Source organism: Brachycentrus maculatus, unplaced genomic scaffold (assembly GCF_059751285.1).
Source record: "Brachycentrus maculatus isolate JH-2025_06_01 unplaced genomic scaffold, ASM5975128v1 h1tg000644l, whole genome shotgun sequence".
NCBI classification, from domain to species: Eukaryota; Metazoa; Arthropoda; class Insecta; order Trichoptera; family Brachycentridae; genus Brachycentrus; species Brachycentrus maculatus.
This window is the reverse complement of record NW_028281380.1, coordinates 163,236-178,294: the sequence shown is the minus strand read 5'-3', so window position 1 is coordinate 178,294 and position 15,059 is coordinate 163,236. Positions and strand designations below refer to the sequence as shown.

Here is a 15,059-nt window from a genome sequence, read left to right as displayed (position 1 = left end):
ATGTACTATATCTAAAAATATCTATATTATATATAAAATTTAGAAATACATAATAATTCAAATTTTGATAAAACTTTAATTAAAAATATATTTTTTCAAAATAGGTTACCATTATTATTTGTTTATTTTTACAAAGAGTCCCTTCCTTAACCCCCTCTCCCCTCTATTTATTACACTATCAACCTCTTAAAATAATTTTTGGAGTCGTAAGTTTTACTTTTCACCTGTAAATGAAAATAAGTATAATTTTTTTAGTTAGTCGTGTGTAATGAAATAAAACCCACAAAGTGGTGTTAAGTACAAGTGTTTAATTATTCAAGAATCTTTTTTACTTTAAAAGTCAAACTTAATCGATTTCCAAGTTACTTGAAAATACGTCAATCTCGTGAAGGGCCATTGTCAATCTTTTTGAAGTTCATAACTAGAGCCCCTTCCCTCGGTGGAGCTTTTATCTTCTCCGCTGAGCGATGGCTGAATACCAAAATGGAAAAGCTCTCCGTTTATGATGGATTCGTGCGCCTAAACTATCACTCGAACTTATAGAATTAATTTTTTCCACAACTTTGGCGATAATACCTTCATAAAACTTATTCCATCAAAATGTGTACCTCCGAAATGGATAAGAGATGTTATTTGTAAAGTAGAAAACTTGAAAATTGTTTTTTATTCTTCGATGATTGATTTTCTCCAAAGCATTTTAAGGGTGTCTAAATTTTTGTTCAGGAGTTACGGATTTATTATATTAACCTTTCCCTCCCGGTGCTAAAATAAGAACGCGCTTCTTGGTGTTGGGTAGTCAGTACACAATAAAAAAAAAATAGCGATTTTAAATCGGAAAAATACTGACATTCATAGCTAATCCCTTTAATTAATTATGAACGAAGTAAAAAATTATTAAAATGTAGATTTATTTGATGAAACATTAAAAAACCATCTGCCAACGCTCACCGAACAAGCATAGGTCCACTCTTATCGGAAGCTAAAAAGCGACTGCCGACTGCCGCTAGCCTGCTTCCTCTAGCCAGAGAACATTGAGCTTTGAGCTCCTCACGCTAGCACAGTGCAAGTATGCAAGAGTAAGATGCGAATATAGTGTCGCGGCTCCCGCACACTCTTCACGCGAATTTGTTTCCGATATTGACAAAATACCTCCGATGTACCCGTAAAATTCTGATTATTCTTTATATTATTTTTTAAATCAATACGCAAATATGTTATGGAAGAATACCTTAATCCTTAGCCTTGTATTTATTATATTTATAGAGATATTGATGGTTATTAGAAGCAATGCGTGCAAGATACACAATACGGAAAAGGGAGGGTTAAGGAGTTATTTTAAGGAGTTATCTTGAGATATGTATATTCTTGTATGTTCTATTAATTTGACCCTCCGTGGGAATTGAACCCGGGACCTCCAGAACGGTAACCGAGCGTGCTGACCATAACACTACGGAGGTGGACATTAGACTTTGCAGTAACATAATTTTAGGTGTCAACTTCTAAATGAATAATCCCATATTTGTGAACAAAGAGTTGGACGTACTCAAGGTATTGTGAATTTATTAATAAGTAAATTATAAATGAAAGAAAATATAGTTTTTGATGGAGATCTCTTTTTCATCACTTTCCACTCAAGATTATGTTCAAATATCCGCGTCAATCTTCGACAGAAAGCTCGGCAATTTATTTGACGCACGCAATACTGCGAAACTGTGCGAAGTTTTGACGCGTTCCGCGAAACTTGCCGAATTAAAACGGGCGCCATTTGTTTTCGATTTGAGAGATTTGAAATAGCGTGTCTGGAATACTCCCTAATTTTCTCGAGTATTCCTCTAACTTTTCGTCCTTTGTTCGGCTTCCCTAATTATAGTTATTTGTTGAACCGCGAATGGTACTCTCTGTCACATTTGGAAGAAGTTTTTTATCAGCGATTTACATAAATATACATAAACGCACATGCGTTGATATACAGATCATCGAAAAATAATGCCAACATTTAAGGTAACTGTAAAAAAAAACAATTAAAAGTTATTCAATGACTTCATTAATTGATTCGACAGTCACTTTGTGGATAGATTTTATCACAATGTGACTGTCGAATCAATTCACACCTCCTCCGCTCATTAAAAAGTAATAACAGCATTTTCAATAACTGTTAAATTAAAATAAATAAAAAAAACAATTAAATATTATTCAATGATTTCGTTAATTGATTCGGCAGTCACTTTGTGGTGAATATCTATAAATTTAAAAAAATAAACTAACTAACTAACTAACTAACCATCACGCCGCTTCCCCGCAGGGGTAGGCAGAGAGAATCGAACGCCACACCACTCTGTCTTTGCAAACATTCTTTGCCTCTTCTACATTCATGCATCTCCTCATACATACCCGACGATTATTACGACTCCTGACCCGGCCGCTTTCAAGTATTTGACATACCTGATTGTGCCAAGTTTTCCTCGGTCGTCCGCTGCTTCTTTTTCCAACTACATTCGCCCCATAAATTTGTTTAACCGTTCTTTCTTCACTCATACGCTCCACATGTCCAAACCATCTCAACACACCATTCTTAATTTTATCGATAATGCTTATCTCAGCCTTACATTCTTTCCTTATTTCATCATTCGAACATCTATCAAACATCGTTTTGCCACACATTCGTCTGAGGGATCGCATTTCGACTGCATAAAAAAATAAATATTTCTTAAAATCTATGGTGTTAGAAAATGATGCGAAATGCATCGGAACACGTGTCATAATATACGTAGATTTTAAAAAATAATGGTATTTACCAAGTTAAACTTAATTGAAAAAGAAATATTCAATCTTGTATTGTAACATGATCATTAATGTATTACAAAATCTTCAATCTCATTTTGTGATACTCTATATTCTTGCATTCTTCTTCTTCTAACTCTAGTAAAGAAAAAAATATATTAAAAATGGTAATTCAATGGTTAAAATCATAAAATGTTGGCAAAATATTTTATCTTAGTATATATATACTGTTCTACAGATGTCTAGTCTGTATTCGATTTGTTGTATTTTGCGATTTTTTTGTCGACATGTAAGTGCAATCATTTCAGGAGTAACTCTCAAGATACTGGCAGAAATTTGCTCCTGCAGGTGATACGAAATCCCGAACCTTTTCTACGTACACAGTGTTTTTAATGTACTGCCGGAAAAAGAAATGCAAAGGATTTCTTGGAGGCAACACCACAATAGGGAATCCTCTACCAATCCAGCCGTTGGGAAAGGGTGTGTTCGATAAGTAAAGTGACAGAATTATCTGTTTTACATAAAGGGTTTCCATTATTTTTCTTTTAAACATTGGCATTATTTTTCGATGAACCTATATATTTAATACGTTGATATGCGTCCATACGGGCGCAGAAATTAATGAACAGAAAACATCGCGCGAAACGCGAGAATAAAGTAATCAAAATAAATAATGCGGTCTGAATTGCAGAAAAAGTTTTTTTTTATTAAAAACAAAACCATACTGAAACAAAAAACAAAAAGATCACGCACATGCTTTTAACGTAATATTTACACGACGCGTCATTCATGTTTTTTACCTTGAATTTATTCTTATATGTTTTTTAAATATAAAATCATTATTTTCTTTGTCTAAATGTAAAAATGTTTATTTAAAAATTATTTCTAATTGATTATTTTAATTAGTCAGTGATATGTTGTAAGTCTTGTAAAAGATAAGCTTATCATCTCATTACTTTTCGTCATCTGTGATGAGATATCGATGAAAACTTGTTGTTTTAAAAGCAACGTTTATTTTTTAACAAGGCAGTTTTTTTACCACTTTATTACTGTTTCATATCTTTTTAGATATCTTGATACAATAAATATTGAATAAAAAATAATATTTCAATTTTCATGATTTTTTTGCTAGTAAAAAAATTCAACAATTGATGTAGCCGAAGATCTTTTTAATTGAAGCATATATAAAACTTCCGACATTTTAGTAATATGATTGAAATGATCGTCAATCATGGATATAATGGTAAACGTTACACTAAGTGTGATCACTCCGACAGATCGAACGCTCTTTAAATCCCCAGACATTCATTTTGTGTATCATCTATATTGAGATTTAAAAAAATATATATATTTTAATTAATATTCTATTAATTGTGCAAACATTTGAAAAATGTCTAAATATTGTTTAAATTGACACAAAAATATTTATTCATTTATTTATTTATTGAACAGCTTATGCCTTTAACATAAAACATATATACAGTATATAATATAAAAATGCACTAAAGAATATTATACTATTAGCAAAACAAAAAATCTTTAAGAGAAAATAATAATAAAATGAAAAATAGTAAGCACTGGTGAATACACGTCTCCTTCACACATTATCAGCGAGCAGCGAGAGAGAGTGAAACACAACGTTTAAATTTATCCATTATAACATGGAGAAGAAATGCTGAGAAAGTACAGACTTCAAGGTGGATAACAATATATTAAATAAATCTACATATACTTTCAAAAGCATTGACTAACGTGTGAAGTATTTTTTTCAAGTATTTTAAATTCTAACAGGTACTCCAAATTAATTGTTTTGAATCCATCGCAAATTCTTAATCGTGTTTTATATATTGAAATAAATCGTCTTTTATATATTGAAAATATTTGTTTTTTTGTTTAATCTCTAAATGTTTTTTGATAGTTTTATAACATAAATGTGGAATTGTTTAATTGGCTTTTTTTTAACGTAACTATTTTTTGTTAATGTAATGTAATGTTTATTATTGTTAATGTAACTATTGTTTATTATTTTATTTCTTATATGTAAGCTGTACAATTCCCGAAAAAATAAAAATTTAATTAAATTTAAAATAAAATACAAAAAAACTTAACATTTGTTAAATGTTCAAATATTTAACGTAGTCTTAACATTGTTTAAATTAACACTTGAATATTAAAGCATGTTAGATTCTAACAGGTACTTTAAATTGATTGTTTTGAATCCAACCCTTATATTTGCCTTTGCCGTGCGATCCACCCACCCCCTGCCGGGGGGAAGGTACACTGTACACAATGGCAAATGTAATGTAGCTCTAAGTACGTATCATACGTGCATAGATGGGTCTGGTGTCGCATGCTTGGTCGAGAAACGCCGCGCACATGTGCACCAAGAGGTCGTGAAGTGCGGTACGCCGGGACGCCACTGGTGGGCGATCCCATGCGCAGTCGACTGGGATAAATTAATAACATAAGTTGACACGTTCATTGCTTTCAAAATGACGCGAATAATCGCAATATCCTGACAAAGTAGCAGTTTACAAAATAACTTATTTATTTTTTTACAAAAATGTTAATAATATTAGAATATAACCACTCACTCGTTGAGTGCTGAAAGTAAAAATGACTAACCACAAAATAAATGTTTTGAATATTAATAATATTAAGAATATAATTTTCAAACTACTGAAAGTATTTTCATTTATTGATTCGGCAGTTACATTGTGGTAAAGTCTATCCATTTTCAATTCAGTTTTACTTGGTAAATACCTCTTAATCTCTTGAAATGTACTGTAACACGTGTTCCGATGCGCATCGCATCAATTTCAAACGCCTTATTATAAACATTGTATTACATAGTAAAAATATCAAACAAATAAAGGAATTTCTTTATTTATTTGGGTGGCAAAGTTACTAAAGGATGCTCGTTGAAAATCGGAAATAGCCGATTCAAACAAACGAGAATAGCATTTTATAAGAAATCTAAAAAAACATATTTTTAAATAAACATTTAAGTTTTAAAATAAGCTTGTAATAATATCTACAAAAAGATTTTTTGTAATATTTCATATTTTAAATATAGTTTAGCATTTTCAATCAGTGTTTTACTTGGTAAATACCATAATTCTTATAATCTAATGTGACACGTGTTTTGATGCATTCCACATAATTTTTTCATTCCATGATACATTCCGCATCATACGGTATTTGAAAATGATGCGGAATGCATCGAAACACGTGTCAATCATGGGTAGAATGATAAATGTTACACGTGTGTAAAATAATATTTTTAATCAGCAGATAACATGTTGTAAGCATTATAAATACTTAAACATTTATATTATTATTCGTCTTCCTTACAAGTTGCATGTAAATATCGTTGTTTTGTTAGAAATATTTGTGTTTTTTCTTATTATTTTAAATATTTCAACTTCATACCATTTCTGTGGACTTATCGGCTCATTATTAAAAATAGGTATCAAATTGTGGTAGAGAGGGTTTGAACTCAGAAACTTGGACAAATGTCTGCGATACTAAACATAGGACCAAAACTCGACATTTTAATAAGTTAATTTTATTATTAATTTATTTTTAATTTGTTAGGGAATTGTACAGCTTTTATCAATAAAAATAAATCCAATTAAACAATTCCAAATTTATGTTATAATAACTATTAAAACGTTAAGAGAATTTTTTTTAACAAAGAGTGGGAGTGTGTGTGTGAGAAAGTGAGTAAAATGGTAAAGGTATGGTATAAAATAATAGAATTTGTAGGAAAGAAAAATAAAGGAGAGGAATTAAAGTGTTTTTTTTTATTTTATTTGTGTCAAGGTAACAATAAACTGAACACATTTTAATATGTAAAACGATTGCAATGAAGGTTCCTAACACGGGGATATATTAAATTATTCACGTGGTACCTCCCGTGTGGATGCTGAGGGTTGTGACGTCAAGAGTAGCTCCTTTAGCACGGAATAGCTACATACTTAGGGGTGCATTCTGATACACACACCCTTAGATGAGCGTGAGTGCGGCAACACTACAAGCACTCGTGCAATGGGGAACATGCCCATTATTGTTTCATGAAAATTCCTGAAATATCAATGTAAAAAAATATATTTTTTTTTTTAAGTGGCGTATTTGTTTTATTTTTATTAATGTTTCCTGTATAAAAATACATGTCAATCATAAATTTTGGCTAAGATGTTTTCAATTGAAGCGTAAATACGAATATAACTTTGACGGTAATTTGATTAATGTTATTGTCAATCATGGATAGAATGGTAAATATTACACTAAGAGTGATCACTTAGACCAGTTTAAGATAAATGAATAGCCCTTGAAAGCCCCAGACATTAGTTTTGGTCATCATCAATAATTAGATTTAAAAAAATATATATAAATAAGCAAATAGTTTTTATTATTTTTTATTGCCGTATTTCGTTTGTTTGTTGTTAATTTTTCCTGAGGGTTACATTAAAAAATACTTTACAAATGATGAAATAAAAAGTATTCTTCAAATATATTTCTTTTTTCATCAATGATTCGCAGTCTATTTGTGGTAAAATATTGTGTCAATTTTTACGAAACTTTTACGGAATTATTTTACATAGAAAAACATGATATTTGTTTTCTTATTTCAATGTTATATGTTCATATAACATTGAAAGTATGTAAGACTATGAAAAATTATACAATATAAACTTTGACCTATCTGAAAATCAAATTCAAGACTTCCTATGAAACTATGAGGGCAGAAGAGATAATTTCATCCTCCTTATTTTTGTTGTAATGATAATTTGGTTCATGATAAAAATTACATAGTGTTCCTTATTGAATTTTGTTACAATACTTTACACTAACTTCTAACACAGTCGTATATACACAAGTAGGGTAACCAAATGTCTAGGTTTTATAAAAAAATATTTTACCGGTTTTAAATGTATTTATTTCGGCCTTAAGTTCTATTTTTTAAGATAAAGCATTATGAATAGAGATTACTTTGGGTAGATAATATTTTTTTAAATATATATTTGTTTACGTAATAGAATGTTAATTATTTCTAGCATCAAAAAAGACATAATAAACATATACGCAGCTTGAGTATCAATGGACTTGGTTTTAAAATGGACCAATTTTACTGAAAAAGCCCACAACATCTGAAATCATTTTAATAACACACAAAGATGACCTCACTTTACTGTATAATGTATAATGGAGTCAAAGTATAATTGATACATTCTTCAAATTCAAACATTTTATATGAAATAACTATAAATATAAACTGCAATAAAGCGACATCTTACAACCAACCAAAAACAGATAAGTGATAGTGGTCAGTGTTTAAATCCTATACAACCCTTTGAACAAAAGAGTTAAATTATTGCATAGTTATTTTGACAAATAATGTATTTCTCTTGACTAAAATTCTCGTAAACGGTTAGATAAAGGTGGCAACCCTGTTTGGCGTCGGTATAGGGGTGACTGTATGCACTTGCGTCGAAATCTTGGTTCCGTTTGAAGAGCCGCGAACAATGTGTGTATTCTTTAGTGCCACAAACTGTGATACGTTCTTTGGCGTAACCAACTCCTGCACCAAGGCGTGATTAAAACAACAAAGGAGAGAGACGGAGTATTTTGTAATGATGCTTGCATTTGCATGGAGTGACTGCAATTATCACTAGGTACTGTTTTAACAAGCCGTGTAATCACTTTAAAACCCAAGCCGTGAGTTAAGGGCTACTTTGAGCCAGAAAAAAAGGACTTGCCATCATGTTTACTTTATTTTGTTTATTAAAAGCATTGTTTACTTGTGGTATGGTAATATAACACTCTCTTTATCATTCATCGTTTGCTTTACGTGTACGTTTTTACTATTAATTAACGTAACATTAATTGTATACATTTATTTAAATCACAACATATTCAAAAAATATATTTTGCAGAGACCTTGAGTGTCTTGTCGGTGAAGTTCTTTTTTATTACAGTTTTTATTGTTTTAAATTGTTTAACCTTAATATACACACAAAAAAGAGAGAAAAATTAAGAATATATATATTTTACAATTTTTTATATTATTAACTTTTGATCATTTACCCATTCCTTTATTTTGCCTTTGTTCCATATTTTATTTTGACCTCTAACAGCCGTCGGCAACAAATTTAAAATGTTCGGTATTATATATTGCAGTGTTCGACTCCCATATTTATTATAATTTCTTGGGACTATTAAACCTTCGTTGTGTGTTTAAATTTTTTTTACATAATGTGAATGATGAATGAAGAAGAGTGTCATTTTCATTTGTTTATAAATGTGAAAAGCGATTATAGATGACGAGGTTACAAAAATTCAAACATTTAATGATATATTTGCCACATATAATCTCGTAGTCATTCTCTCGTCATTCATTCGCTCTACATGTCCATACCACATAAAAAACTCTTTATCTTTTCGATTATCCCTAGTTCAAGTTGAAATTTAAATAAATAAAAATAATCTAGTATCTGAGAATGAGGACATATTATTTATGTTTTTTTTTTGTTTTGTTGCAGCTTTCTGAGGACATCGGATATGTGGTGTATTCGGCGCTCGGCAGCTTCTACATTCCATCGTGTATCATGGTGTTTGTCTACATCAGGATATACTTCGCAGCCAAGGCGAGAGCGAGAAGGGGGATCAGAAAAAACCCAAGACCCCGTCCACAGGTAAATCATTGTTAATCTAAAAACTAAAGTTTATTTTAATTTTAATTGAAACCACTTTTACACCACATTTTGTTAAGACTACTACAGCAACGCTTCGATGTTAAATTTCGTATTATTCAATGCTTAAGCTGATTTGTTTTATTGACATTTCTAAATGAGATTATATAAAACAATAAAGCAGTCACTATTCAGACTATATACGTATAATATATTTTCAATTGTAATTTTACTTGATAATTACAACTATTAAACGATCTCTGTTTTCCATTTTATGAAATCTATTTTGAGTTTGATAATTTCTTGATGAGACGAAACACGTCACACTATTTATCATTGTATAACAATATCACATTGAATATTGATCTGTTCCATGTGTCCGAAGGAGTTTTCCGAAGCGGGATTCTTCTACACCTTTAAGTCTTCTTGCTTACTTTTTTTTTAATATATACGCCTTGAATATTGTTTGTTATGTATATATACAATTTTTTTGTTGAATAAATTGAATAAATGAATTGAATTGTATATATTTAAATACAAAAAACTATTTAATCCAAAAAACTTGTTTTATTTTGGATATATAACGCAAATTTTTTAAATGGAATTCTACCAACTGTCTGCAGTGACAATAAAAAATAAATATATTTTGCCACGTGTTTCGATCATCACAAAATAGATTTAAGTTAAAAGTAGTATTTACCAAGTAAAATTTAAATAAACGATGAATATCAGGACGTTTTGATGATAATTTGAATTAAAAATGAATACCGGGACACTGTGATGATTATTTGAATTAAGAATGAATATCGGGACACTGTGATAATTGATACTTTATAAGTACTCGCAGGATCCGCATTTAACAGTATGAAGGCTGTCTGGAGATCGGATTTATACTCGGTGAAGACCAAATGCCACTTATACAATGCCTGCATTGTTCCTGTTCTCTTATACGGCTGTGAAACATGGCACCTTACAAAGGCCCAGAGCAGCCGTGTACTAAGCTTTGAGAATAGGTGTCTGCGGACAATTTTAGGCGTGCGGTGGTTTGGCGTAGTTAAGCACAACTTGGTCACAACTGTCGTCAAGAAAAGGCGATTCAGTTGGCTTGGCCATGTATTCCGCATGCCTCCCGAGAGCCTTAATCAAGCTTGCCTCTTTTACAAGGCATCAGGTTCGCGCCGCCCAGGACGTCCACTGCTGAGAATGCGTCGGCAGTTCTCGTCAGAACTTCAGAACGCAGATCTGACTTGGGAGGATGCAAGAGAGCTGGCAGCCGACAAAAAAGCCTGGAGACAGTTTGTGGACTCCATATGGATGTATTTTTTTGTTCGTTTCAGAATGACCAGCAGACCAGCTTTACGACGGCGCCTTCGGGAGGCTCCGGTACGCGCCCCATGCCCCAGGGGGGCTCTCAGTCCCAGAGGTGCGCAGTCCCGCCACTAAATAATAACGGCAGTTCTAGTCGTCCCAGGTATCTATATGTGTAGCTAGTGACGGAGAACCAGAGGCCGGACACTGCACTAGTGCACAAATGCACTAATAACCGTAATAGCAAAAGTCAGGTATCAAACGGACAAAAAATATTCTAAAAATCTTAAGATCAATCGTCTATAAAATAAGAAATTGGATTAAAAAAAAATCAATAATAAAAAAAATAAAATTATAATATCGGATACTGAATTATTTACTCAACGGATGAAATGTAAATTTTAAGGGTTTTCAACTTGCATCTTGTATGAAACATGTATCATTCTATCACCATGAATTAATGCAATATGGAAGTTCAATAAAAACCAGAATGGTGAATATTACATAAGTGTAAAAAGTGATCTCTTAAACCAGTTCACTTTCGAATATCCATATTGCATTAAATCTTGAAACCTGTAAATATGCAATGGCTTTAAATCCTTCCTGTAATGTTTTCGACACATTCGATAAGTATGGCCTATTGTGTGCCATGAGTTGAGGGATTAGTGAAATACATATCTATTAAGCTTATTATTTTTAAATAAGTCGTAAAAAATACTCCAATAATAAGTCGTAAGCCCTGGGATGCTCAAACTTCCATATTTTTTATTAAAAAAAAAAATGAAGAATGATACATGTTACATATCAATTTGAGACACCTTTAAAATTGACATCTCATCCATAGGATGAATAATCTATTATCCGATACAATGAATTAAATTAAAATTCTCACTACCAAGGTGACACAGTGCAAACAAAAGTGTAAAAAAATATATATATTTTAATAATGTAGATGAAATTTATATTTTCACTTTACTCAAATTTCTCATCACGTAAAAAATTCCTCTTCCTTTCAGAAGGAGAATTCCTGAAATTTCAAAATTCCTGAAATTTCAATAATCCCATCGAACTAGACGTTTTTCATTTAATCCAAGAAAATAAATTGCTTTTCAAAAATGTATCGAAATATTTGGTTTTGAAATATTGCTTCAGAAATGCCTGCGTAATTTTTGATAACATCATAATTTCCCCGAAGGTTTTGTTCGCAACAAAGATAACTCATTTTTGACGTTTTGGGGCTTGTGATTTTCGAAACCCTCTTCGCCTCATACGTGGTAATACAAATACTTGATCAAAAATAAAATATATCCTTAATTTAACTTTCTTCCGCCTGTTCTGATAAGTCTTTCATTTATTCGGATACATCACCAGTAGAAAGGGTGAAAGCCTTCGTAAGTGAATGGTCATGATAGGCATCAAAAGTAGAAGAAGAAGAGTAGATTTCTTACTAGAATCTAGGATTATTTGCAAAAACAGAGCAGTATGACATTTTTTTTTTTCTGCCTTCCCTTGCAAAAATGTGTGATCGTTCGTCAGTTAGTTGGTAAAAACATATAATTAAAATAAAAATAAAAATACTGAAATGGCTACGCCATCTGTTGAACACAATAGCAACACATGCAATGCAATCTTTGCTCTTGGCGAACAGCTTACTTTGAACAACTGATGCAATATTGTATACCGACATGCATTGTTAAATTAAACATATGTACACATTAAAATTTATTTTAACATACGTATTTTTTCTAGTATTCATTTAACAGATTGAACTACAGAAACGCGTGCCAGGGTACAGCTAATGTAAAATAAATTATTTGGAAATGATGCGGAATGCATCAAAATACGTGTAACAATAGATTTAAAGAAAAAGTGGTATTTACTAAGTAAAACTTAAATTAAAAAATGATACAACTTTTTGAGTGTGTCCAAATACTTGTTCACAAAATCTGGATTATCTCCAATTACAGGCGTTATTTTCATATTACTTTTTGACATATCATCAAAGATGAAGTCTAATTAAGAACATGGAAGTCTAATTCGATTTGATGAGATGTTAAAAAAATGATAAGTTAGGTGATTTCAATCTAAGTTTCCATCTATTTATATTTTTAAATAGTGTGGAAATAACGTGGAGTTTTAGTAAAACTAAGTTCAAAGGATAAATTTTGTAAAATACGAAGGGCTATATATTCGCAAATACCATTGAGACTGGCTTTATTATAGCCATGTTAAAGGCTTAAACGCGATTTAAATCCTTCAGGGACCTTGAAGTGGGCAAATCGTGGTAGAGCAATAAATCCTGAATGCATCGAAACTACCTTGCAGTGTTGCTTGGGAGGATATAAATTTCATTCAAACGCTTCAAATGGCAGATAAAACTTGAACGACCCTTTTGATGGTGGAATTTTCAGAAAATTCAAAATAGCTGAAATTTCATGAAATTTATACTGAAAATAAACATTGACAGAAAAATTGTTGCACTGATATTAATAAATATTATTTTTTAACCTCCAATCGTTTACCAGTGCTTTTAGCTCCTACAAATAAAATACACTGTAATTACAATAAATAAAAGAAATAAATACATACAGAAAGAAGCAAAAAAATCAATAATAATTATTAACTAACAAAGTATTTCATCTACATTATTTTATTACAACTAAGTAACCATCACGCTGCTTCACTGCAGGGGTAGGCAGAGAGACACCATAACACTCTGTCGTTGTAAAGATTCATCGCTTCTTACACGTTCACGCATTTCCTCATACAAACCCGCCGATTATTTCGGCTCCTAACCTAACCGCTTTCAAGTATTTGGCATACCTAGTCGTAAGTTTTTCTCGGTCTTCCTCTACTCAAATTTAATATTCATGAATAATATATATTATTCATATATAAATAGTAAGGAATTAAAAGCATTTTTTAGCGAGATTTTTTTCTTATACAAATGTTAGCTATTTCCTTTAGAAAAATGGTCCATTTTATTAGGTTTTACAAAATCAACAACAACATTTCTCTAAAATATTACCGATTTTACTATTTATTTCAGGTGTTCATACAAAATTTGTCAAACTATTCAAATTAAATAGCATTATTGAAACACACTTGTATATATTTCTAATTAAATGCACTTTAAAAAAAGTAGATAATTTTCACTATCGGTACATACACTCCGATTGATGAACGTTATTATTTCATCGCTATCACTAATTTGAGTATAAAAATCACTTTCAACATCATTATTGGACAAATCCGACATTGAAAACACTAAAATAATTGGTTTTTCCAAAAAAAACTTCTGGTTTTCACTAAAAATATGTTTTATTTGTTTATTTCTGAATTTAATTGATGTTTGACGTTTTATGTATCAACAGTAAAATTAATATTAAATGTAAAAAAAAAAATTGTTATACGTGTAAAAAGTAATTACTAAAACCAACCTTTAACACGTTTTTAGCCCTGTAAATAACACGACTTCCATATTTTTCTTGATATTCATAAAAATAATCTATAATAGATAAATATTTTCTTCTTACTCCCTTACCAATCAAAATGGCTCAAAAGGCACTGCATAGCATCAACGCAGTGTTACATTAGTTGTTAATTACATAAAGGTAGTATGATTAGTCTTGCGCTTTAGGTATCAGTCTTAAATAACAAAATAAATATTTAAGCGAATTCAGGATAATACTGAATATAAATATTTTTTAAATAAAGACAATTGACAATACAAAAATAATGCACAACACGACATAGGGTCTGATGGTTTTCCAAATGCTTTTTATTCATAATGCATGCTTATTTGTAGAAACATTTCACTGTATGTTTTGACTTTTTTTAGAAATAATATAGAAACTATTCTTTGTTTCAATTGGCTTTTAATTTAAAAGAGTAATCAACTCATGTGTAGAAATATTTATTGGTTTTCAGCTACTATTAATTTAAAATATTAATTGACTCATGTGAACAAATATTTATTTTTTTTCAGTGACTTTTATTTTTTTTAATCTAACTTAGTAATGAACAATAACATTTTATTATTTTTATGGACTTTTAATTTTAGCTTAATAAGTAACTTAAATTTATTGTTTACAGTATTTGGCTGATTCATTGTTAAATATTCGGTTTATTTATAGTTTTTGGAATACTGGTAGTTGATATTTAAAATAACAAATGTACTACTTTATTTTATTAATTATTAGCTTTATTCAAATAAATTTGCTTATGATAAACACATAAATTTAATCTTAATTTAGTTCATATTAATAAAAGAAC

The 15,059-nt window shown here is 30.6% G+C and overlaps 1 protein-coding gene across 1 annotated transcript in view; it reads left to right on the top strand.

Moving 5' to 3' along the window:
* The window catches only part of LOC148300863 (tyramine receptor 1-like), a 134,221-nt gene that overhangs the window by 88,732 nt on the left and 30,430 nt on the right, over window positions 1-15,059 (top strand). The window contains exons 3-4 of the mRNA XM_088274192.1: window positions 9,327-9,479; window positions 10,814-10,899. Coding sequence (XP_088130318.1) covers window positions 9,327-9,479; window positions 10,814-10,899 — 239 coding nt within the window. The remainder of the gene's footprint in view (window positions 1-9,326; window positions 9,480-10,813; window positions 10,900-15,059) is intronic.